Consider the following 24,059-nt stretch of genomic DNA (forward strand, 5'->3'; position numbering starts at 1 on the left):
TTATATACCTGGATTAAAATTAGTTATAGATGATTTTGTACATCTTTAATTTTGTTGCAATAAATGTGGGATTCATTTCAATTGCTTGACACACAATAACTCATATCTATATTAAACTACCCAAAATAATGTAAAGTTGTTCAACTGAAACGCTGCTTACACATTAATGCATCAATAATTTATCTAGCAATACATATAATGACAAGGGGCTTGCAAGGGGCCATTCTGCTTATTGAATATTGTTAATTTAACTGATGCTCTCAGTACGAAACTTTCAGTGCAGTCATTTCACACAGATTACTTCCTTTTCCAAGTAACTGTTCTTTCAGTTTTGTTTCCCCTGAATCTTTTTTGACTAACAAATCAGACTCGAGTGCACTTTTCATTTGACTAATTTCTTTACAATTCAGCCCTCATCAGTCCTCATTGCTAATCTGCTTGCTTCTCTTCTGTATTCCCACTCCACTCTCTGTCAAGAGGACATATAGATGCAACTTTAAAATAAACACTATCCAATTACTTTGACTAATTTTATTAAAACAAAAATTAAACAAACACAACACTGAACATCTACATTCAAGTTATATTAAAAAGATGGCTTGTTTTAAATAAGTCTGATCACAGGGGCAAACCAGGAGAAACCTGTATATGAGGACAGAGATGGTTGAAGTTATAGATTGTCTTGTAAGACCTAAAGTGATGCAGGAATAAGTCATAATAGGTTAAGATGTACTTCATTGAGTACATCTTATTCTTATTAATACCTGGAAACAAGTAAGCATTCTCTGCATAACACTAGCTTAAGGTATTTTCAGGTTTTTTTCCAAATGATATATTACATCAGTTTGTACACAATACTAACCCAAAGCAACACCTCAGGAAGTCAGATAAATGCTGAAAACGGAAAATGAAAAGGCATAAGGCTTAGCTTCTCCTCTGTGGTTTCATCGCCACAACCAACAACCACAATTTGTAGTTGTCTCCAGACGTTTGCCTCCACAAGGGAAAAATTAAAGGGAATTTAGAGTCAGTACCGATACAACAAGGGAAAAGATGCAGGTGGTCTCAAAGCCTGGTCAAAAGTGACCATTTGTTTATTTTTCTACACAAAACATAACCATCTCTTTTGCTCAACAAATGGTAAGCATGCCTCAGAGCTCAGCACTTTTCAAGCGTTTCTTGGAAAGCATTTAATTCATTGCAACAAACTGCTACAACTATGTCATCCAGCCATCCAGCTTCCCACTAGCAAGACAGCTTTCGTTGTGCCTCACAAAAAGAAAAAAAAACTCCCAAGACAGGACTATAACACTGTATGGATGAAAAGCACAAGACAAAGCTTAAAATGAACCCATCAGAGAAAGTCGACAAAAATGACTATAACTGTCTACCTCTGTGTCCCTCACTTCTTTCTCTTCTCCTTTCTCCCTCCCTTCTCCTCTCCTCTTCTATATCTCTCTTTCCAAAATATCCCGAGAAGTGGCTGCTGTGGGATGATTAAAAAGTGAGGTCTTTTCAAAGTGATGTTAATTTAGGTCTCTTTCAGTGCTGGTCTTGCGCGTCAGGGTGACTCTCAGGAGCAGACACAGGGGGACAGGAATGGGATTTAATGCTGTTATGTTTACTGAGAGCGTTGTCAAAGTCCAGCTGCTTGCCGTTGATAGTGATCTCCATGCAGCCATGATAGAAAGCCGTCACAGGGGTGGCAAGTAATGGGACATCGACTGAAAGAGAGGGAGAGAGTGGGACAGTTAGTGAGAATGACATTAAGGTGGTTTATATAGCCATTTTTAATACCCAGGTTATAACATGCTACACAAACACATTCACAGGTCAACGAGAGATTAAACTGCATTCATGTAGTTTTATTTTAACAACATGGACCATCATACTGGATGGAGATGAGTCCTAACTTTTTGACTTTAGTTAACAATTCTTAAACAATCTTACAATGGAAATTAAAATATTGTAGCCCACATCAGGAGGGAATTACTAGGCTGGAGTCATATTGTGTCATACATATAAAAATAAATCAGAACTAGAAGGAGGAAGGCATTCCAGTATTGGTTTGCTTGTTGCTTTTTGCTTCCCAGAAAAAAGTGAAATACCTCCAAAACCATTTGCCATGAAACAGCTTTTGGCTGCATTGCAACCACTTTGAACACTTAACTTTTAATCTAGTGCCATCATCTGGTCAAAAATGTAAATTGTGCAATATGTATATTTATCTAGCAACAGTAGTAGTACTCTGCGCATCGAAGTTGCTCGATGCCAAACTGGAGGAAACATATAGCTTGATGGCCCACTTCAGTAGTGAAAACGAAATGAAATTTTAAAAGTTGCCTTTCTTTGATTAGGTAATCAAATAAAAAGATTTCTTAATACATTTTTAACAAGTTATCTGTAACCTATTGCATTTCAAAACTCACCTTCCCAACATTGGTTAGCATTGTTCCTGTGAGTATGACACAATGATGACATCAGCATTTATCTAAAAGCCCCACAGCGCCTGAGAACAGCCTCATTTAGCTGCTGGGAAGAGAAACCCGCAGTAGTTTTGCTTTTTCAGCACAATTGAGATGATATTCCTTTGAAGCTTTAACTTCTTTTCTGGTATAAGCACATCTATGAGAAAGCTTCCTTAGAAAAAGATGAGGACTAGTTAGAAATCATTCTAAAATTATTTTAGAAAAGCCACAATGACCCTTGGTGACCATATATAGGTAAAAACTGATGTTCTTAGTTCTTCTTATACTTTAACAAACCTGGTATCCCACCAACATATGTACTGACGGGGTCCTGCATGGTGCTGTTGAGGCGCTGCAGTGCCTCTAGCAGGGCCTCAGACTTCATGTAGGTAACAGTGGAGGAGTTGGCTGTCATCTGGATGTCTGTTGGAGTCACGTTCAGCTGCAGCGTCAGACGGTCGGGATAACACAACATCAGTGAGTCCAGTGTTGCCACTGAGACGCCGTACAAGAACACTTGCAGGTTCTGTAGAAGGGGGGCAGTGAAAAACATCGGCACGTTTAGTCACGGGTGCTTGTGTTCCTATGTGTGTGAAGACACGCAGACATACACAGATGTGCCTTTTAACACCTAAAGAGTGAATGAACTCACAGCATCTTCATCTCCCTGCGTTACCACAGCGACCGACAGGGGGACTGTGTTGTTCTTGACAAGAGCAAAGATGACACCTGTGCTGCTGGACGGACGGATATTCATCCTTAAATCCACACTCCAGCTGTCAGAATCACCTAGACACACACACACACACACACACACACACACACACACACACACACACACACACACACACACACACACACACACACACACACACACACACACACACACACACACACACACACACACACACACACACACACACACACATACACATCTCTTTTGTCAGGTTGGACTTTGAGGGACATTGGGCATTTCCAAGTTTTCTTATGTGAATTGAAGGACCTTTAAGTATTTTTACTACACTTTTATGACTATCTTCAAAAAAACATGGGCCCTTAGAGAAAGTGCCACCTTATAACAGGATGACCTATCAGTGTCACTTTTACATGTCGTTTTTTGAAGCAATTAATACATGTGTTTATGTGTATGGGGTCAGATCAGACTCATAATACACAAATGAACACAGAAGGATTCACACTTGTATTTCAGGATCCACACAAATGTTTTTCAATGCACACACAAAAGTTTTCAGTTTCATATACATGAAAATAAAATCCAAGTACGGAAAAAAGTTTTACATGTGTATTTTTGACCCACAAATATTTGTTTTCCGTTTGAAACCGCTGAACCTGCATGTAAAGAGCGCTCTGTGCATGGATCGCTGTGCATTCGTGTGTGGGTTTTTTGAGACTCCCCTGACGGGCACCCGATTCGTACTTGTAATGTTTTCTATCTATAGCCAATCAGATGTCTCCTCCATTCTAAACCAATCACATGAGCGCGCCCCCATGAGGGTATGATTTCTTGCGTTCATGACGTAGCGCTTCATAGTGATAAGTGTCTCTGCGTGAATGATTAAATATGTTTTAGGTATGAATTCTTGTGACGTTAGTGATGTGTTACTTTTAGCATGTTGGTAATATACAGTAGGTGGCAAGTTAGCTATATAATGCTAATAGACTACCTAGGACCTTAACCGGCTAATCCTATTTAAGCTCAGCTCTAAATGTTCAATTTCACTCCATCATTAAACACAATGGAATATATTTTTGAATAATAATTTGAGCAGGAAACTTTGGATTCATTCTTGCTAAGCTGGCCCTAAAAAAGAAAACAAAAGAACGAAAGAAGTTAAAGATATTTATGGCTAAAGTTAGCTATTTAAGGTAATACTCCTAGGTAGTCTATTAGCATTATATAGCTAACTTGCCAGCAAACGCATTACATGCCACCCATATTACTTCCATGCTAACAGTAACGGATCACTAACGTCACAAGAATTCATACCTAAAACATATTTAATCATTCACGCAGAGACACTTATCACTTACACTTGTGCTAGACGCCATGTTGAAGTTGACCTGTCGGCTCTGGACAGCGCAAAATGCGTATATAAAGCACAGCTTGTATTTCTCTCAGGTGCCATGAGGGCAAACTGTAGATGGTGTTCTCAAATAAAACGTTATTTTTGTCTTTGCCTGTTTTCCAATGTGCTGTGGCTGCTTAATGCTCCTAAAACATAAGATTAATAAAGTATAACTTAACTTACTCACTGTAGTCAATGTTGAATTGTGCCAGTCCTGCCCCCGTGAAGAAAGACCCTCGTTCAACATACACAAAGCAATGTTTACTCTTCTTCTCCTGGATGACCTCCTTTACCCCAGATGCTCCCTGATTCATCAGGTTCCAGCCCCGGATGCATCCGTCAAGGCGAGGGTTGATCTGGTGGATCATTGCATACACACTGAGTTAAACAGGAGCAGGTTTGATGTGAACCCTGATATATTAATTTCAATATGTCATTAAAGGTGTATTATGTAACATGTCTGCATTAAAATGACTAAAAGGATACAATATCTAAAACAATAAAACATATTGTGTGTTCAAGTTGAGTAGATGTGGTTCCAAGAGAAAAGGTCCATGTTTGCTGTGTGATTCATTGTGCATGCGTGTGTGCTGTTATATGTGCTGCTCACAGGTTTGATGACGTTGTCAGTGCGGTTGGGCAGACCAGCGATGTAAACCTTGGTCTCCAGTTTGCCATTAACTGAAGTGAAGAGACTGTCAGGGCTGTTGATGCTCATCACAGCTTCCTTGCTGATCTTCACACTGATGCTGCTCTCCAGTTCATCCACAGAGATCTGCATGTTCCAGACAGGTTGTATCATTATAACTCTCTTACTTTACAATCCAAACAGTTAAGCACCAGAGCACACAGTTAGACAAAACACACACCACCTTCCATAAATTCAGTTTGTCAATTAGCACAACAACTACCACTTAAACTTTGCCACTAAGCCACTTTCTTACCACATGCCACTGTCCGTCATTGATGGCTTTTCCTCCACTGGTGACTTTGAAAGTGTGCTGGTTTTTGAACTGGACTTCAATGCGTCCGCCTCTTAGTCCCAACATAAACCAGGAGTCCTGTGAGGACTCGGCATACAGCACCACTCCCTCTGGGTCAAATGTGCGGAAATCAAACTCTGCTGCGAACCTGCCAGCAACATAAGGACAGAAATAAGAGTTTGAAGAGAATGTAATTGCATTGACTATACAATGATGTATCACTTTTCCAGGCGATTCCTGATTTCGTCAATTTTAACTGTATAAAAATGTGTTTTTAAAAGCCTGGAATTTACTTGAGATATGTTTGTTGTTGATAAAATAGGCTGAAATGGAGCTTTGAGCTGAATGTTTAGGTCTTCAGAATTTAAAACTCAGCAACTCAATTTTGAAAAAAACTGAAAAAGTTCTGTGTTTTTTCAGAATTACTTCTATGCTCATGCTTAAACGGGGCAAATATCACTTATAATCCTGACAAGACAAAAGTAAACTACATTTGTGTGTGTGTTTGTGGTAGCCCCTCACTTGGTGTTCTCTGGCAGACGAAAGCGCAGATAGATGACAGGAAGTCCTGCAAACTGCTCCCCCAGGTACAGCATCTCAGGGTGTCTGTGGTCGTACAGGTCCACACAAACAGGGATACTCAAACAGTACCGCTGACCCTCAGCCAGACGAAGACCCTGACGACCATCACAGTGGCACGCATAGCTGCCCTCTGTGTTGATACAAGTCCCGTCACACACATTTAACTGGCACTCATCAATATCTGCAAAAACAGGAAGAGAAAAAACATATGAGCAGTGATCATTTGTACATTGGCTTCGGTAACTTTATTGTACTTTGTGGGCTTTCTGACAAAATGACTCATGGCAAGAAGATAGGAACAACAGATTGAAGTCTCACCGTTGCAAGTTTTTGATGTAAAGTTATATTTGAAACCAAGAGGACAGCTGCACTCATACATGCCCGGCGTGTTGACACATTTAGCTGGTTCTTCACAGATACTGTGGTACAGCAGGCATTCATCGATATCTGGAAAAGAGTGACAATGGGAGTATATTCTTGTGAGAATTTGTAATATGAGCCATGTGAGTCGTTGCTACAAAATAAAATTGCATCTAAATGAAATGGACTTGCATTGTGATAATTACCTTATTGCGATTGCTAATTATAAACAAAATAAAAAGCCATTCACTCCTTCTAGTTTCTCACCAGAAAATGCTTCTGCTCTGTTAACACTGTTTATCCAACAAAATAAGACATTTGGAGAAATAACATTGTGATTGAGGAAGATGTAAGGGGCATATTCGATATGTCGGGAAAAAAACAATTAACTGTAATTAATTAATTGCAAATGTGTTTGATTTGCAACTAACTTGTATGCTCCTAAATTAAATATTGTTTACTTGCAACTTATAAAACAATATATCTACATCAATTCTTCTGTATGGTCTCCTTAGTCTGCGCAGCCCATCAAAAAAATAGAGATCAAAACAAGTTTACCAAAATGAGTCAGACCATGTTTGTGAAGACTTTGTACTCAACAAGCCCTTACACACACAAAGATAAACACTTTGTGAGCATCCCAATCTAAATGGACGGATGAAAATGTGCCAGAAATGAGAAAACAAGCATCTACAATATGTTAGCATGTCGTAACAGTTCAGAGATGCAGGACTGGTGGGCTTTTTACAGAAAAAAAGGATGGACCCTCTTTTGTGATGTTCAAAGCTTTTTTTTATTCAGTTACATAAGAGTTCACCTCAGGTCACCTTTAGAAATAACAAATTCAGGCCCTGAGGACGACAGCTGGACAACAGAGGTTTTGTTATGAAGTGCGTAGGGTTCCACTGTCCATATGAATAAATAAAAAGGAAGTTATCAAAAGGAATGACACACCCTGGAGAAACATGTGTTTGCCCAGCTGCTTAGTAGCACTATAGCACTATGTTCCTCTTCCATAAGGACAGTAAAATAGCTGGGGGTCCTACATATGTGTGAGGTAAGAGCAAACATTACACACACAAACATTACCTTTAGATCTTTATTGCAGTTTAGGAGCACAAATTGCATCTTAAATGAATGGAAACTTACCAATGCAGTTGACCTTGTCATTGATGAAGTAGCCATCTTCACAAATGCAGTGGAAACTACCGGGTATGTTGTAACATTTTTGGTTGCATCCCGCAGGAAATTCAGGATCCGAACACTCATCGATGTCTGTCCAGGGGGTCACATCCCGCAACATTATTTATCAGCAGCAAATGAAGATAAATAGGATCAGCTTAATTCAATTTCTAAGTTGAAAAAGTGTTATTTTTATGTCTGCCAAAAGGCACAGAGACGTGCAAATATTTAAAAGCTGAACAAAAATATTTAAAATGAAACATCACAACTCACCGTCCTCACAGCGCGGCCCCTTCCATCCAGGTTTACACTCACAGGTGAAGGAGGCCCATCCGTCCACACATCGCACTGAACCCTCCTTGTAGCATGGAGGCGGCGTGCACTGGTCACTGATCTCTGTCATGCAACAGACACAAAAAGGATGTTAACGAAAGCATTGCAAAAAAAAACTTTCACAGGTATGAATAAGCTTTAAAGACTAACTGACATCAAAATGTATGTTCAACTAAAAGATCCCTCACCCTTCACACAGGTGCGGAGGTCTGATGGGATGGCGTCTGAGTTTGGGTTGTTGATGCCGACACGATGTGAACCCAGGCATGCTGCAACAAATGTTTTTCTTTATCAGAACATTTCGCTACTGCAAATTAAAGCTGCTATTAAAACATATTAAGAGAGAAAAGGAGCAGACTTACCAACATATTTGGGGTAGAAGTATTCCTGGAAAAAAACACGTTTAAAATTTACATTTATTTGACAAAAAGGAATGAGAGATAAAGAAAGAAGACAGGTTGCAGCCAACTTATAGCTTGCATTTATTTATTTTCACTGCTTAATTTATCTGTGAACTTTCAATTTGTTCTAGATCCTTTGGAATACATCTGCAAGGATAAGAGCTGCAGAAAGTAACGGCAAACAAATTGACACATATTCAAGGTAATTCGTTATGTAAATATGCTGTTTTCACTCCCTCATTTATGAAAATGTGCTATTTTGTTTTATAAGTGGACATCTTTAGGTTAAAGACTGACAGAAAACATCACATTTGGCTTTGAGAAACTAGGATGGACATGTTTCAGTATTTTCTGACATAAATAGACCAAAGAAAATAATGCAGATTATTCTATAATGAAAACAATGGAGCAAGGTTCCCTGCCCTTAGAACACTTATGAGGGAGGGGTTTGCTGCTCCTCTCTCTCACCGTCTCTGGCTGGTTCTCAAAGATCTCCCTGGCCTCCTCCTTGTTGCACAGCTCCTCAATGCACTCCCTCTCAAGGTTGCCCTTCTTGCTCTCCTCAAACAGAGAGTTGGCTCTCCGGTGCCTGCTAAGGAACTGCGAGGCTGTGCTCTGGCTCAGGACTAGGGAAAGATATGAGTACATATGACAACACACTCATAAAGATACACAGTCTGCAGCTATAACAACATTAAAATACACAATGTGCAGCTATATTTCCTGTGTCGGTGCTTGCCATCACATCAGTCAGAACTGAACACAGCTATTTACAGAGCAGTGATACTTTCACTGATTAATACCAGCAGGCTCTACAACATAATAACTCATGACTGATCCCAGCAGGAATTACTGTCCTCATAGCAGATGGCTGATATGGCTGCTGCCTGCTTGCACAAAGTGGACTACCTCATTCTTTGAAAAGGCTTGAAATAAAAAAGAATAATAAGGCCATTGCGAAACCGTTATTTCCCAGAAATGACCCCGAGTTGTTGTTACGAGCAGCTCATGTTGTCCAAACGTTGTTTCATAGTAGGCTAATGAGACATGCCCCCTCACACTTTTTTTGTCTGTTACATTGAAAAGTTACACAAAATCCTGAACTGGTACCATCCAGAATGCAATTTGCTGACAGTAGATCACTGCAAAACGCTATTCCGTTCTCTGCTCTCCATGTACGCAGAGTTGAAAACTGCACACCGCAAAAGCCCAACACTCACATACTTACATCGATAAGCATCGACTAGCGTCACGAGAAATACGAGACACGCCAGGGATTCCCAAAGGTCCCGTTTCTTTCTCAACATAGTCGAGCTGTTCTTCCTGCTAGGCCACGGCTTGGCTCCGACTAAAGACTGGCTGAGAGCAGGAAAAACTTTATTCTTCCCGAAAGTGTTTCCGTAGAGAGAGGGGGAGAGGAGGAGGCTGCCAGGAGAGTAAGCTAGGGAGCGCTGCTAACACACGCGCGCGCGCGCACACATACACATACACACACACACACACACACACACACACACACACACACACACACACACACACACACACACACACACACACACACACACACACACACACAGTCATCAGCTGCCTGTGTATAACCAACTTCTATGACTTGAAAAACTGGGTCATTGTTTCTGAAGTATTGCATATGCACTTGCAAACTGTTTTTGGCAATTTATTTTAAGGTGATTGACTGTTCATGATAGTTCACAAAAAAGCCAATGGGCAACAGTGCATGGGAAAATAGCTTGACATCATCTGGGAGGCTTGTTCTCAAATGTATTGTAGTTGTTTGGCTTTTCATGGTGGGAAAAAAACACAGGTGGAAGTAATAACGCTATTAAAGCTGTAATCCACTTGTTCCACTAAACTATACCAAGAACATGCATATACACTGCCCGGCCAAAAAAAAGGGCAGTGCTAACATCTGGGGTTGCTGCAGTTGGTCTGGTCTAGGTTCAGCAACGTCATGTGCCCAAAGAATGAGGTCAGCTGACTACCTGAATATACTGAATGACCAGGTTATTCCATCAATGGATTTTTTCTTCCCTGATGGCACGGGCATGTTCCAAGATGATAATGCCAGGATCCATCGGGCTCAAATTGTGAAAGAGTGGTTCAGGGAGCGTGACTGGATCCTGAGCTTCCTGACGGGCAGATCCCAGGCAGTGCGGATGGGGAACATCACATCCTCCACCTTGACCCTCAACACCGGAGCCCCTCAGGGTTGTGTGCTCAGCCCTCTCCTCTACTCCCTGTTCACGCACGACTGCATGGCCACACACAGCTCCAACACCATCATCAAGTTTGCTGACGACACGGCCGTCATCGGCCTGATCACAGACGGCGACAAGACGGCGTACAGAGAGGAGGTCAGAGCCCTGACATCTTGGTGCCAGGACAACAACCTCCATCTCAACGTCAGCAAAACAAAGGAGCTGATTGTGGACTACAGGAAGTGGCAGAGAGAGGCACACACACCCATCACCATCGACGGGACTCCTGTGGAGAGAGTCCGCAGCTTCAGGTTCCTCGGGGTAAACATCAGTGAGGACCTGACATGGACACATCACACCAGGGTCATATCCAAGACGGCTCGACAGCGGCTCTTCTTCCTCCGCAGGCTGCGGAAGTTCAACATGGACTCCAGGATACTCTGCAACTTCTACAGGTGCACCATCGAGAGTATCCTGACTGGCTGCATCACCGCCTGGTATGGCAGTTGCACCGCCCTCAACCGTAAGACTCTACAGAGGGTGGTGAAAACTGCTCAGCACATCACTAGGACGGAGCTGCCATTTATGGAGGACCTCTACACCCAGCGGTGTTGGAAAAAGGCCGGTAGGATAATAAAGGACCCCCATCACCCCAGCAACAATCTGTTCTGTCTGCTGCCGTGTGGCACACGGTACCACAGCATCCGGACCAAGACCACCAGACTCAAGGACAGTTTTATCCCACAGGCTATAAGACTGCTGAACTCCTGAGCTCTGTGAATGTCTACTCACATCTGTTTATAGTACATATATATATATATATATATTATACACATCTGCCATATACATCTGTTTATACGTAATATATGCATCTGTCCATACCTCCTCATTCAACAGTGTAAAGTATTTAAATTACCCTACAGTGTATTTAAATACTTTCAATGTATTCCACATATGTAAATATATCACATCTTTACATCTCTATTGTTGTTATTGTAAATATTCTTCTCTCTTTTTGCACTATTTTATTTATCTTATTTGCACCATGTATGTTGAGTTGTTGGAGGAGCCTGGGATATAAGATTTTCATTGCCAACATATACGTTGTATATGCTGTGCATATGACCAATAAAACCTTTGAAACCTTGAAATGAGACATCATTTTCACACATGGATTGGCCCCCACAGAGTCCGGACCTGAATCCGATTGAGAATCTTTGGGATGTGCTGGAGAAGACTTTGGCATTGGTCCGAATCTCCCGTCGTCAATACAAAATCAAAAAATAAATAATGCAACTCTGGACAGAAATAAATGTGACATTGCAGAAGCTTGTGGAAACGAAGCCACAGCGAATGCTTTCCATAATCAAAGCTAAAGGTGGTCCAACGAATATTAGAGTGTGTGACCTTTTTTTGGGCCGGGCAGTGTATATTCATGCTATAGTTTATATCCATGTACATTAGCTGTTATGTCAAGTTTTCTGTGAATATGTTTAAGAATAATCCATTCATAAAAGGCAAAACCTGTACCCAAATAATGGACAAATAATCATCCCCATTATCTGACTTATTTTATCTAAATAGCTATACTTGTTCAATCAAAATGAAAAGTTACATTTTAGTTTAGAGTTCGAACTGCACGACAAATGACACAGACACCATGTTTGCATTAATATTGGTTTCATTTTGTTATTCAGGGAAAAAACACATCACATTTTCACCATTCATTCAACTATTTTATGTACATATAACAGGCTTATTTTAATACTTTGAAAATATTTTTATAAAATACACTGTTCTCCCTTAAAGAAGGTGTTTATTCGAGGAGGAATTTCACTGCAAAATATTAGCAGATGTGCGTTCATAATTTCTGATAATTTGATGGGCTTTTTGAGGGGTTGTTACTATTATTGCATGCTGAAACACCATTATTGCATAATAAGTAATTCCTTTGTGGGGTTTCAGGGTAGAGGGGTTGCCGTTACTTTAACTGACATTAACCCCCCCTCCCCTCCACTCAGCAGATGTTTCTGGGAAGGTTTTTCAGAAATGATAACAAATATGATTACCAAATTAGTGATGAGAGACAGAAATGTTTGGTTGTTTATACTTCAGTTGCAAAAACACATGCAGTGCTAAGATTCATACACCTGAGGAGAGTTTGTAACACTCACCAAAGTTTAGAGGTTACAGCTGCTCTCTTAATGTGTCATCGATATGAATAACTGTTACATACATAACATGAGAGTAGAGAATATATTGGCAAAGGTTCTTTGAGATGGAACAGTGGTTCTATACAAGAGGAAAGAGGAGATATCAGGCCAGAGTAACAGTGTTTCCACACTCTTCAGTATAATTACAGGCAGTGATTTTCTCTTTTTAAGAATTGGGACTCTCTCCACCTGTAACACTGGGGTAAATCAATTGGCAATACAACCCGTCGTGTCAGTCACCTATGCACATACCGACAAATGCACGCTCACAAACACACATGTACACACATGTGTACACACACACACACACAGCAAATATTTCTGTATGAAGACAAAGATAGAAAACAGAGTCAAAGTGTTGAGAACCTTCCCTTCAGTTCAGAGATTAACACCTTTCACAAAGAAAAAAAATGTCATTGGAATAATTGCTTTACTGTTTTTAAAACAGTATCGGTTTTGAGATATATATAAAAAAAACATCTCTAACAATGATTTTTTTGTCTGTTTTTAAAAAAAGATAATTTTATAAAAGTGATGACTGGCACTGTTTAGGATCCTGTGATCACTAGAGCACCCATGAGGCTATTTAACCAGGTACTTTTTTGGGGGAAAATACAAAATTCGTTGTGGTTTGTAGTGACCTGGTTGCACAGAAGTGACTGTGCAGGCTAAATACACTGTGACTACAACTATTTTTCACATGCACTGGTTTTGGCAAGAGTGAGTGCTGATGAACATCAATGCCAAAGAGAGTGGTTGCCTTTGGGAAGCGTAGAACATAACACGACTGGTTAACAACGATAAATCCCGTACCTTCAACAAATGTTGCGGTGCTGAGTGCTAAGATTCACAGCAGGCAGTTTCTCAGAGGAATGCATATAAATAGACGTTAAAAAACAGGGTGCAGCTTTTCCAAAGTAAGACAGAGCTAACTCACTAAACAGAAAATAAAAAACGACATTATTAGGCAGCCAACCGGGCAACACAACCAGTAACACACTATCCAATTCACAATCATAACTTGAGACAAAACTGGTTAAAAAGTTAGTATATCAGTGAATTAGATGTAAAGCTAAAAGCTGTCTGTGTTAATGAGCTGTGCAAACATATAGTTTCTGTTTTGTGATGGATGAAGGGATTGTTTGGCTTTAACATTTTACTAACACAAACAAACATATTGTGTCTGCAGTTAGTGTGTTGAATGAATGCTGATCTTAACCAAGGCTCAATTACTGGACAGCGGGAACAAATATCAGCACCTCTTAAAAGCAGCAAAATACACTGTTTTTATGAACCTAAAAATCGCTTTTATGTATCCACCATAAATGTGTGTGCATATCCATCAAGTTCAAGCTACCAACTGGGAAAAACAGGCAACTGGTCAAGGTGGCAAATAGTTACTGGTAAATCAAGTTATTTTATACACTTTTTAATTTTATGTAGTCAAGAAACACCACCAATAACTTTGACTTCTGTAATAAACAATTGTCAGTAACAATGTTACCAAAAATGTAACATTATAAACTGAATAAAGGTTGAATTTTTAGCACTGTCAAGACGATGTATTTAATTTATGACTAATAAAGTGGCCACTGAGTGTACAATGTATTATTCTTTCATTGTATATTTGTACTTAGACACAAACTTACAATTCACAGATTGTAAACAGGGACCCACAGCACGCACATCTTTACCATGAGCCTCTGGTGGGTGATCTGGCCCTGAAATCAACCGAAAAAGGGGCCTACATTTGGACATTATTTAATTTCTTTGGTCATAGAAGGATTATATAACTTAACAGCTATCCAGTGTATTTTGTGTTTCTTAAAAGAGAAGCTTCATTTTGACACCCTCAAGGATACAAAATTACAAAGATCCATGGACTTGTTTACAGCTACAGGTTACTGTTAAACAGGAGCATGACAAGGCTTCAAATTTAACGTTAAAAGGTGAGCCCTTAACTCCTGTTAGCACGTTGATAATGAGAATTTAAAAAGAGGGATAAAAGTGATTGCTAACATTGACAAAATCATGCTGCTCTATGCTGTGCTTGGTCCCAACAATCCCTTGTGTGCCCTCGACCTTCACAGCCTTCCTGAGGATGATGGGGACAAAAATTAAACACCACTCAAAAAGGGAAAAATGACAGTCCTTCCTCACTCCCATCCTTCTGGAGTGAAATACAACGGAACATTTCAACATATCAACCATTAAAATAACAAAATAAAAATCGGATAAAATAAGCTTTTGAAAGTGTGCTGCGAGGCTTGTTCATCCATAGATTTGGAGGCGATTAAAGTGCGTGCTGGTCACTGTCAAAACTGTCCAGTGAAAGCGTTTGTTCTCTCGTCACATCACAGACAGGAGACCCTTACATATGTATGATTATGTCTTCATCATATACCTCCTTTCCTCCAAAACCCTTTCCTTTTGATGCTGATCTGAGGTCTGTTCTCCAAATTTGGAGTGATGCATCTTGAGACATTGGCCAAAAACAAAGTCCATCTACAGAGCTCTCTCAGTCTCATATTGATTTTTAAAAATAACTTTCCTTAAAGCTGATCAAATAAATGTTTCAGTTGACACATGTTTCCAAAACAGCATTACGTGCTTCCAGAAAAGTCTTTAAAAAAGTGAAATATTCTCCTTCAAGCACGGAGGCATTAAAACCTTATTTTAAGGAAAAGTAAAGTTTTAAAACGGAATACTTGACAAGGAGCATTATTTAGATGTTTCGCAGAGAAGAAAAATATGCTGGTTCTGGGCATCATAGAAACAGTGCGGTTAGATGGAGTAGGTGGAACTCTCTGACTGCTGGCGGATGTAGCACTGAAAACTCTTGTCTCCAATCGGATGCTCCCTGAAGACACAAAAAATAACATGTTTTATATTTGGTGTCAGGAGGTATGGGGCTGAAAATAGAACAGAAATAACCAAATTTCCCTGTCAAGATAATCAGGTGCTTGAGGCCAAAATTACGATGCCAATATCGTGTTATTTAGAAATGTTAGAAGTGCTTTATATCATATCTGACCCACTTTGTACATGTTAATAACAGGCCCTTGTGATTGCCCCATCTACTGGCCCAAAGGGGGAAATTATTGAACTACAGTTTACACTTAACATGTTCTCCACAGTTCCCAGCCTCCGTTCCATTTCATTTACAAAAACAGTAGTTGTTAAATCTGAGTCACATGCATGAACAAACAAAAAAGCACTTACTGGCTGCCTATCTTTGTCTTCTTGAACTTGTCGCGTTTGTACTTGGTGTGCTGCTGCTCCAACGTCTGCACGGCTGAAACAATCAGTTTCAGAGTTTTGTACGTCTCCTGGGGGTCATCGATGACAAAGGTGGAGTACTCCTCCAGTTCGGGCCCGTCATACACAGACTTACTGCCGCAGGCCTCTGCAGGGGAAGACGGCAGCGTCAGGATAAAGATGGCATATATGCAACCAAACACATATTCACTAACACTTAACAACACTGAATCATCGACTGACCTTGCATCTTGATCAGTTTGGTCATGTATGTGCTGAATAGAGAATAAATCCTCTCCGTCTCCCTGTCTCCATCTACGTCCAGCTGGATGTTTGCTGGAAGGCCTCTGAAAACAGATGCATACTGGAGGATGAGAGCGTGCAAACACGGGAAAAGTGCATGATGCTGGATGGAGTTTTGACAGCTTTACGTACCCGGTGCAAGGCGTACACCCGGGCGCTGTGTCTGCAGAGAGCTTGCAGCAGAGCCAGTGGCTGTTGAGGTAGGCTGAAGGATGGTAGGTGCTTAGGCGTTTGCGGTTGCACTGGCTGACTTTGGTCAGTATGTCGATCCAGTCTCGTGCTTCTACGCAGTTGTTGGCCTGGATGTAGAGCGCTCGCTCTGGCTGAATAACCTGGAACATCTGGAGGAGGGAAAAAGGGACAGCAAGTGAGGAAATAACCTAAATACATGTAGGAATGATTTGGGCCAAATGCACTAAGCTCCTGAGATTTCATGGCTGTGTGTGGTCCTTACATTTTTCATCTTGAAAGACTCCTCCTCGAGTCTCTCTACAGCCAGAATGTTCTCTATGGGAATGCTGCACAGAGCGCCCTCACCTGGACATAAAAGGAAATATACATCAGATGTGAAAAAAGTAAAGTAGGGAGGATGTGTGAAATGATAATTACATTGATTAACTTTAATAAATAAAAATGAATGCTTTGTTTGTCTGCCATTTATTTGTGAAAGGTATTAAATAACAACAGGGTTTATCAACAGCACAATAACATGTCTTTTAAAGTTGCTTAAGTCGGTACACTGACTAATTTGAGTACATTTGATTTCAGCACTTTCTGATAACCTCTTTTTTTACTTTTATGTAGCGTAGGATTTAGCAAACAGCCTGTACGACTGTTTTGGCCTGACATTGTTTGGATGCAGCACAAACGTATTTCCTGCAGTAACCTAATCGTCACCACATGTGTTGAACGCACATTTTTCTTTCAGACTAACTGTACATTCAGCAGATTCTCTCCCTTCTGCTTACACAAGCACACACAACGACAGACGTGGAAACAATGGGAGTGAAAGACGATCCCGGGAAAGATTGGAGCTCACCTTTTGTCTTGTGGTAGGTACACTCGTGATTGGTGAGGCGAAACCATCTCTTCTTGAAGTTCTTCATTCCAAACCGGTTCCTCCCTTGTGCCCTCTTTATCATAAATCTGAGAAAATGAGCGAGAGACATACCAATGAAAGACTTGACAGGCGAGCTCATGGTTCACAGGAATTTTAAATATATCACAATATCAATATTGTTATTAATCTGGCACAATGCATCCTATATATTTATCTAAAGTGCTAAAATAGTGCAGTACCTTGATGATAGCAGTTAAAATGATTGACTTTTGATACCATGGTTTAATTATTGTTAAAGGAATCCTGTGCAGTCTAAATATATCATTCAGTTTACATACTTGCAGTTACTGTCACTGTAAATCATTTCAGGAAAACACTTTTAACGGTCTATGAGTCAAAAAGGAGATCAGTCAGCAGATCAAAGATCCCTGTGTCTTTGCATATTTTACCCGATTACCTACAAATTGTGTACACATCAATACTTTTTTACCAAATAATGACACACAGTTTTGAACATGTTTCCTTACAAACAGCTACTGGTTACCAATTAGTTTCAGTTTCAGTACCTTATAACAGACTGACTTGCATAGACTTGAAAGATAATCTGCAACCGTTTTTTTTATATTGATTGATTTTTTGAAGTCATAAAAAAAATCTGATGTGAGATTTACACTATTTGTTGGTAATACGCTAAAACATGTAAAACCACCACTAAGGTCTTTTAAGGGAGAGAAAACACCAGGATGCTTTTTTTTAACAGTTTGAGGCCCATATTATACATGAATACAAAGCACCGGGGTCATAATAACCAAAGTGACTAGTCTCACACGAGAGACTTTTCAAATTCTAATCTGCTGGTTTCACATCTTGAGATGTGCTGGAACTCTGTGTGTATGGTAGCGATAGGAAAAAGACTGAAAAAAAGATAACAAAGCTTCCATGAACATACAGTAATATTACCACCAGTGACATTTCCAGTACAAAGCTTATATTGGTTTGCTCAAAACGTCACTCCTACAGACTCCATTTTTCTGGTCTTTGATATATTTTTCTGCCAAGCACTATAGCATGGATCTGCATGCATGCTTTTGTCAAAAAGTTGTTATGGCATCTATATGGTCACAGTCTGGACAAAAGGTATAAACGGTCAGGATGCGGGCAGATATGAGATCCCAGAAATGTTTGAATAGCAACCAACCCCTGCTGTCTCTGTCACACCAAGCATGTCTGGCACGTCAAGGACCGAGGTGGGCTGCCAGCACTAGTGATGGCTGAAGGCTTTAAGGTTAACACTTTACTTTGTACAGTCACTGAACGCACCAGTCCACTGCCATTGTAATGCAGAAAGACTAAGATCCATTACACAGTGTCAAACAGTGTAACAGATAGTTGCTTACAGGTCAGATATAAAGTAAAGTGCAGCAGCGTATGATGTTGGGGGGAGAGAAAACGGCCGGCTTGGTCTGGGGGTGGGGGGGGTTTACAGTGCAAACACAGGGGGTCACAAGGGCAAAGCCTTTATATTGAGAAGCTCTTACCTGCCCTTCGTGCTTTTTGACCCTTTCCCATCAATCCTCTTTATAGTGAGTTTTACACTCCTATGCCCGGTAGCAGAAACAAAAGAGGGTGGAGGATGTTGATAAACGAGGCCCAGCACACCTACTGTCAACTGGAAACTCTCCTTCCCTTTACACCCTCATTAGGAATATCATCAAAACAACCACCCATGTGTTGCTGGAGAAGTGTACGGCCACGGGTTTGTCTTTACTGTAACTGTTCACTTTGTCATGCATAAGAGCATGAGGGCTCAAACATGTGAAGGTAAAATATACCTTAGGAATGGTTAGACAATTTGGGAAATACACCTTTGGAATTGGATGAGAAGATTGACACCACTCTCTCTTATGTTCTTACAGAAATCATCCAGCTATGTTTGGTTAACAAAAATACTGGAAGCAGCTAGTGTAGCTTAAGTTTCCAGGTGCCAGCATAATTTATTTTGCAAAATGACAGACACACCACAGTTACTAGTTTTAGATCAGTCAAGTAAATGGCTTAAATCACAGAGGGTACAGTAACCATTTTTGCAGTTTGGTTTTGGCACTATGTAAACAAATAATACAAAATCTGTGTCATTAATTACCCTTGTGCCTTCCATAGATACTTACAGTACATACAACATACTGACATTTCCCAAAATGTTGAACTATTCCTTCTTGGAGCATTAATAGTCAACATAACTCTCTAAAGCTATAAACAAGTGCCGGGACAACCTTAATTGGATGGTGAAAAGACAAAAATTAAAGCTGCTTAATTAGCAGTGAAAAGGAAATTGCCACAGTTCATAATACAGTTTTAATACAAACACAAAAATCCCAAATTACTGCTTCATAAACTCTCTAAATAATTCCAAAATCACAAATAAAGGTCTTCTGAGCGATATTGTGGGAGCTGTTTGTATGAATCTTACTTCATTAATAGGTTGGCTACTCACCCCTCTTTGAGCATGATTGGTGTTTCAATACTCTTCTGATCCCATTTGCCAGAGGTGGAGATCAGGTCCAGGAACTGAGTAGGAAAGTAAAGGATGTCCTATAACAACATGTGAACTGTGGTAATAACCCTTGTTACATTTCATGCAAATTGTACTGTACTTCCAAATGTCTAAAGTGAGCCAGCATATCTTTATCTGACATACAAGACAAAGAGAATATTTCATGTGTATGCAAAGTGGTGGAGATATATTGCATGAAACAAAGGAGGAAGTTGAACACTTACATTCTTCACAGCGTCCGAATATTTCTGCTCATTGAAGTACTCGTAAAATGCGGCCATGTAAGACTCTTTGAAATTGGCCTTGAAAGGAATTAGAGGCAGGGAAAGAAAGAGACAGTGAGAGGAAGATTAGTAAGTTTGAATTTCACTTTTTATACAAATGAAACGTAGTTCACTCACAGCAGTGAAAAAATGAAAATACTCTTTACTCAGAGAAACGTACAGATTTAGACTTGGCAAGACTTCCCAGGGTCTGGATCGTCTTGGAGATGAGGGTAAGGGTTCGAGAGGTGGCAGGATCCTAGGGAGACAAATCAAATTTTGAGTATTTCACACTTGAACTCATCACAAAAAACACTAGATGGGCCAGATAATGTCTACAAAGTCAAGAGTAACTTTGAACTTCAGAGGAAAAAAATCTGACTCACTGGATGGTGCGGCCGTAGATGGAACAAGTTGGGGGAGAGGATGGCTGGAGCGAAGAAACGCAGGAAAATAAAACTGCTTACTGCTGTGTATCGGACATCTTGGTCAACTAGAGAGCCGAAATAAAAAAAAACATAACAGGGATTTATCACACACACTGTACTTGCTCAAATTATACCCAATACATGATATGTATAGTAAATCTGGAATAGAAAAAGTCGGATTTGTTCAATGAGATGTCTGAATTCAATAGATAACGAGGTTATTTTTGTAATCTTATAATTAACCAACTATAGGTTTGTATCACAACAGCATGTTCCTCCTAGAACTGCAGATCCCTATGTTGGCCAACAGGAGGCAGCACAGTATGTGACACTGGGTTGAAACACTCCATAGCACATATAACCATACTGATTGTGTGGGAGGCTTAAGTGTTTTCAGGTTTGACACGAAAAGCACAAAAAAACAGAGAGTGTCCTTGAACATCTTGCACATAATGTTCTTTATTGTATATTAGCTGTTTCTCAATAGCATTTATTTTCTGTCCTACATCTCTTATAGGCCATTAGCAGGCAGAGTTACCTTGGAAACGGGTGGCCGCGGACTCTCTCAAAGAGAAGAAGATATCACACATGACAGTGGGACAGCGAACGCCCGATGTGGTGATAACGTTGAAGATACGGTCCACATAGTGGCGAAGATTTTCCTGGAGATGGGGGCCAGGGAAGATATGTCAGATAACACACACACACACACACGCAGACGCAGACGCAGACGCAGACGCAGACACAGACACAGACACAGACACAGACACAGACACAGACACACACACACACACACACACACACACACACACACACACACACACACACACACACACACACTTTCTCCGCAGAGTGGGGACTCAGCCCAGCCAGAGAGGGCTCACACAAGAGAGGAGGGTCACTAAATAAAGTACAGACCGCTATGGAGGACGCACCGCACCGCAGAGAAACAAAAATGAAACACAGTACAAACAAAGAAAACACACTCTTCTTCTTACCCTGTTAGTCTCCAGGTTCTCCGACTCTTTGAGCTTGACCGGGTCGATTTCACAGGGTTTGTGTTCTGCGCAGATCTGTACAAAAGTAGTGAAATATCCATTGATGACTGATTAAGCAAAATATTCTTAGAGGTGCTACAGAAAAAAAATTGTGACATGAAGGAAATCAATAAATAAGAGCAGAAATGAGCAAACAAAATGTTACGTTTGGCAGTGTCGTACCTCGTCTATGATGGGTTTGAGCGTGACTTGCAGATAATGCATTCCTGCCAGCTTCATGGTCTCATCAATGCACTTGGATGTCAACGAGTTTCCCCGGAAAATGGTGTTAGGATCTCTACGTAGAGAGACAGGGTGTTTTTTTCCATACAAATCAAAACAGCAGCTTCGTAAAAAAACATGATGTTTGAAAGGTTATTAAATACATACAAAACAAGACCATAAATTGGAATACAATAATAAAGGAAAGAGTCTTTTAAACAATATAAGAGAAAACAGGAAGAAGGATAAGGAGCACTAAAGAGCAAACTTAAACTAGTATTTGTTTAATATCTATAATAAATGGCAATACTAATGCACATCTGGACAGTCAGGTATAACTCTATTACCTTAATAGTAAATGTTATGAGTATTAGTTGTTCAGCCTTGTTTCAAGGACCCTTACTGTGTGCGGTTGACTTCAGCGTGAGCGATGGAGCTGATGAAAGGCACAATCTTGCCGTAGTGAAGAAACAGACGCACGAGGGGAATGGCAGCTTCTTGTTTTTCTCGACACACCTCCCCCAGAGTGTGCGCTGTGGACGCTGACACAGGCTGGACAGAAAGGCGCAGAGTCAACATACAAACAACAAGGTGTGAAGATGCTGCAGGAAACCGGAAAACACTCATTTAAGCTCACCTCTACATTAGCGGAATACAGCAGCAAATCTCTGAGGGGGGTGTAGTGTTCGGAGGGGAAGACGTGGTCCTCGGTGTAAACGATGTTCAGACGCAGAGAGCCAAGCTCTTCCACTTTCACCGGCTTCCCTCCGTTTTCCCTGGGCTGAAGAAAGTACCTGAAGGAGAAAACGTACAAAAGATCAGACCAATCCCTTCTGCTCCCTGATGGAATTGTGATTGATCGATGACAATTGTCTTATGTCCTACAGACAATAAATAGTGCCTACAGATCTAACAAGCTACGCAAATCAACATGTTTATATGAGCAATGATGAAATGGTGTAAACAGTGTTGGTAGTAGCAAAAAACCCACTAAGAATATCACACTAGTCTGCAGTTTCAGTCAGCTCTAAAGAGCTTTTAGACATCTTTAAATGGCAACCAACTTAATCGTTGTGGTACTTTTATTTCCGGCAGTTGGTGGAGAACAAATCTGAGCAACGAGAATGAATATTACATTTGTTGGGTAACTCCAAGTGAAGGCTAATGGTTTCCATGTTTACGGGACTTGCTAATAGGCAACTGTTTCTTTCTCATCTTAAAAGACCTTAATGTGTTCAGAGCTTGGCCGAAAAAAATAAATAAAGCAGTTCTAATGTGACTGTCTTTCACATAGGTTAGAAAATTGTATTACTAAATAAATGGACAATGGACAATGATCATTCAATCAAACACACCCAGCCCCAGCAGGGTACAGTGGAACAAAACCATAAAACACACCAAAATGATTGACGGAGTGTGTGTATGAGACGATGTAACGTGTGTGATGTTCCGCTCACCATGCGTCATGGACCCCAGCCTGACCCAGCGCGCGCAGAGGAACTCGCACACCTCCCAGGAACTCATCCCCGAACTTCAAGTTGCTGGCGTTCCACAGATCCACCCTGAACAAAAACCAACGTGTACAATTCAAGCGTGGGTACAATTTTAACAAACCAAACTATTCAAATCCCTTTAAGCTCGCCAATAGCTCACCTTAGTGCCAACTTGTCAACATCCTCTTCTTCTACATCAAACTGACGCTTTGTGTAGCTTAATGGCCGAGTCACCTGGAAATGGAGACAGAATAAACAATTAAAAGTCAAATTTTCCTTTAGGTAAAAAAAACAATATGGTAAAAGCACAAACAGTATTGTTTCAGTCATGATTTTGAGCTTCTCAAATGTGAGGTTTCACATATTTATTTTTCATATACCAGTATATTTATTGAGCCAAAAAAAACTGACAGTACGTTTTGGCATCCAGTTAAAGCATGCAATAAAAGGAAACATTGGAATTTCTGATTTCCTGTAATTAGTTTATTTTCTTTCTGTCACTGTTTGGGTTTCAGGGGAGGGGACAGGGAGAGCGTGATTTACATAATGTGCATAGTGAGAGAAACAAGAGAGTCACTCTTCTGGACCCATATCATGCTTACATACTTTTTAATAT

General features: G+C 40.4%; 2 protein-coding genes across 3 annotated transcripts in view; both read right to left on the reverse strand.

Moving 5' to 3' along the window:
* Positions 1 to 516: 516 nt before the first annotated feature.
* On the reverse strand, positions 517 to 9,835 carry pros1 (protein S). The gene is made up of 14 exons (XM_063882107.1): positions 9,625 to 9,835; positions 8,865 to 9,022; positions 8,358 to 8,382; positions 8,184 to 8,264; positions 7,936 to 8,058; positions 7,630 to 7,755; positions 6,439 to 6,567; positions 6,061 to 6,301; positions 5,500 to 5,686; positions 5,166 to 5,330; positions 4,743 to 4,911; positions 3,121 to 3,257; positions 2,766 to 2,994; positions 517 to 1,724 (listed from the first exon to the last, which is right to left on the reverse strand). Exons 1-14 carry the CDS (start codon positions 9,701 to 9,703, stop codon positions 1,543 to 1,545), a joined length of 2,031 nt encoding a protein of 676 aa, XP_063738177.1. The 5' UTR covers positions 9,704 to 9,835; the 3' UTR covers positions 517 to 1,542.
* Positions 9,836 to 12,275: 2,440 nt separating this feature from the next.
* Positions 12,276 to 24,059, reverse strand: part of rasa3 (RAS p21 protein activator 3) — a 34,215-nt gene continuing 22,431 nt past the window's right edge. Inside the window, exons 8-24 of one of the 2 annotated variants that reach the window (XM_063881180.1) lie at positions 23,604 to 23,677; positions 23,408 to 23,512; positions 22,588 to 22,744; positions 22,354 to 22,502; positions 21,912 to 22,026; positions 21,690 to 21,764; positions 21,230 to 21,353; positions 20,650 to 20,756; positions 20,445 to 20,522; positions 20,225 to 20,302; positions 19,941 to 20,038; positions 17,426 to 17,532; positions 16,841 to 16,923; positions 16,519 to 16,727; positions 16,327 to 16,430; positions 16,048 to 16,231; positions 12,276 to 15,685 (exon numbers count right to left, since the gene is read on the reverse strand). In XM_063881180.1, coding sequence (XP_063737250.1) covers positions 15,610 to 15,685; positions 16,048 to 16,231; positions 16,327 to 16,430; positions 16,519 to 16,727; positions 16,841 to 16,923; positions 17,426 to 17,532; positions 19,941 to 20,038; positions 20,225 to 20,302; positions 20,445 to 20,522; positions 20,650 to 20,756; positions 21,230 to 21,353; positions 21,690 to 21,764; positions 21,912 to 22,026; positions 22,354 to 22,502; positions 22,588 to 22,744; positions 23,408 to 23,512; positions 23,604 to 23,677 — 1,923 coding nt within the window. In that variant the 3' untranslated portion in view covers positions 12,276 to 15,609. The remainder of the gene's footprint in view (positions 15,686 to 16,047; positions 16,232 to 16,326; positions 16,431 to 16,518; positions 16,728 to 16,840; positions 16,924 to 17,425; positions 17,533 to 19,940; positions 20,039 to 20,224; positions 20,303 to 20,444; positions 20,523 to 20,649; positions 20,757 to 21,229; positions 21,354 to 21,689; positions 21,765 to 21,911; positions 22,027 to 22,353; positions 22,503 to 22,587; positions 22,745 to 23,407; positions 23,513 to 23,603; positions 23,678 to 24,059) is intronic. The other variant, XM_063881181.1, reaches the window with a different exon arrangement.

The sequence above is a fragment of the Eleginops maclovinus genome, chromosome 4, assembly GCF_036324505.1.
Source record: "Eleginops maclovinus isolate JMC-PN-2008 ecotype Puerto Natales chromosome 4, JC_Emac_rtc_rv5, whole genome shotgun sequence".
NCBI classification, from domain to species: domain Eukaryota; kingdom Metazoa; phylum Chordata; class Actinopteri; order Perciformes; family Eleginopidae; genus Eleginops; species Eleginops maclovinus.

Excerpts from the sequence above, each read along its gene's own strand:
- pros1 (XM_063882107.1), bottom strand. The coding sequence starts at position 9,703 with ATGTTGAGAAAGAAACGGGACCTTTGGGAATCCCTGGCGTGTCTCGTA. Across the intron at positions 8,059-8,183 it reads CCTCCGCACCTGTGTGAAGG|AGATCAGTGACCAGTGCACG; the intron begins GTGAGGGATCTT and ends GTTGCATGACAG. Across the intron at positions 3,258-4,742 it reads ACAATTCAACATTGACTACA|GTGATTCTGACAGCTGGAGT; the intron begins GTGAGTAAGTTA and ends GTGTGTGTCTAG.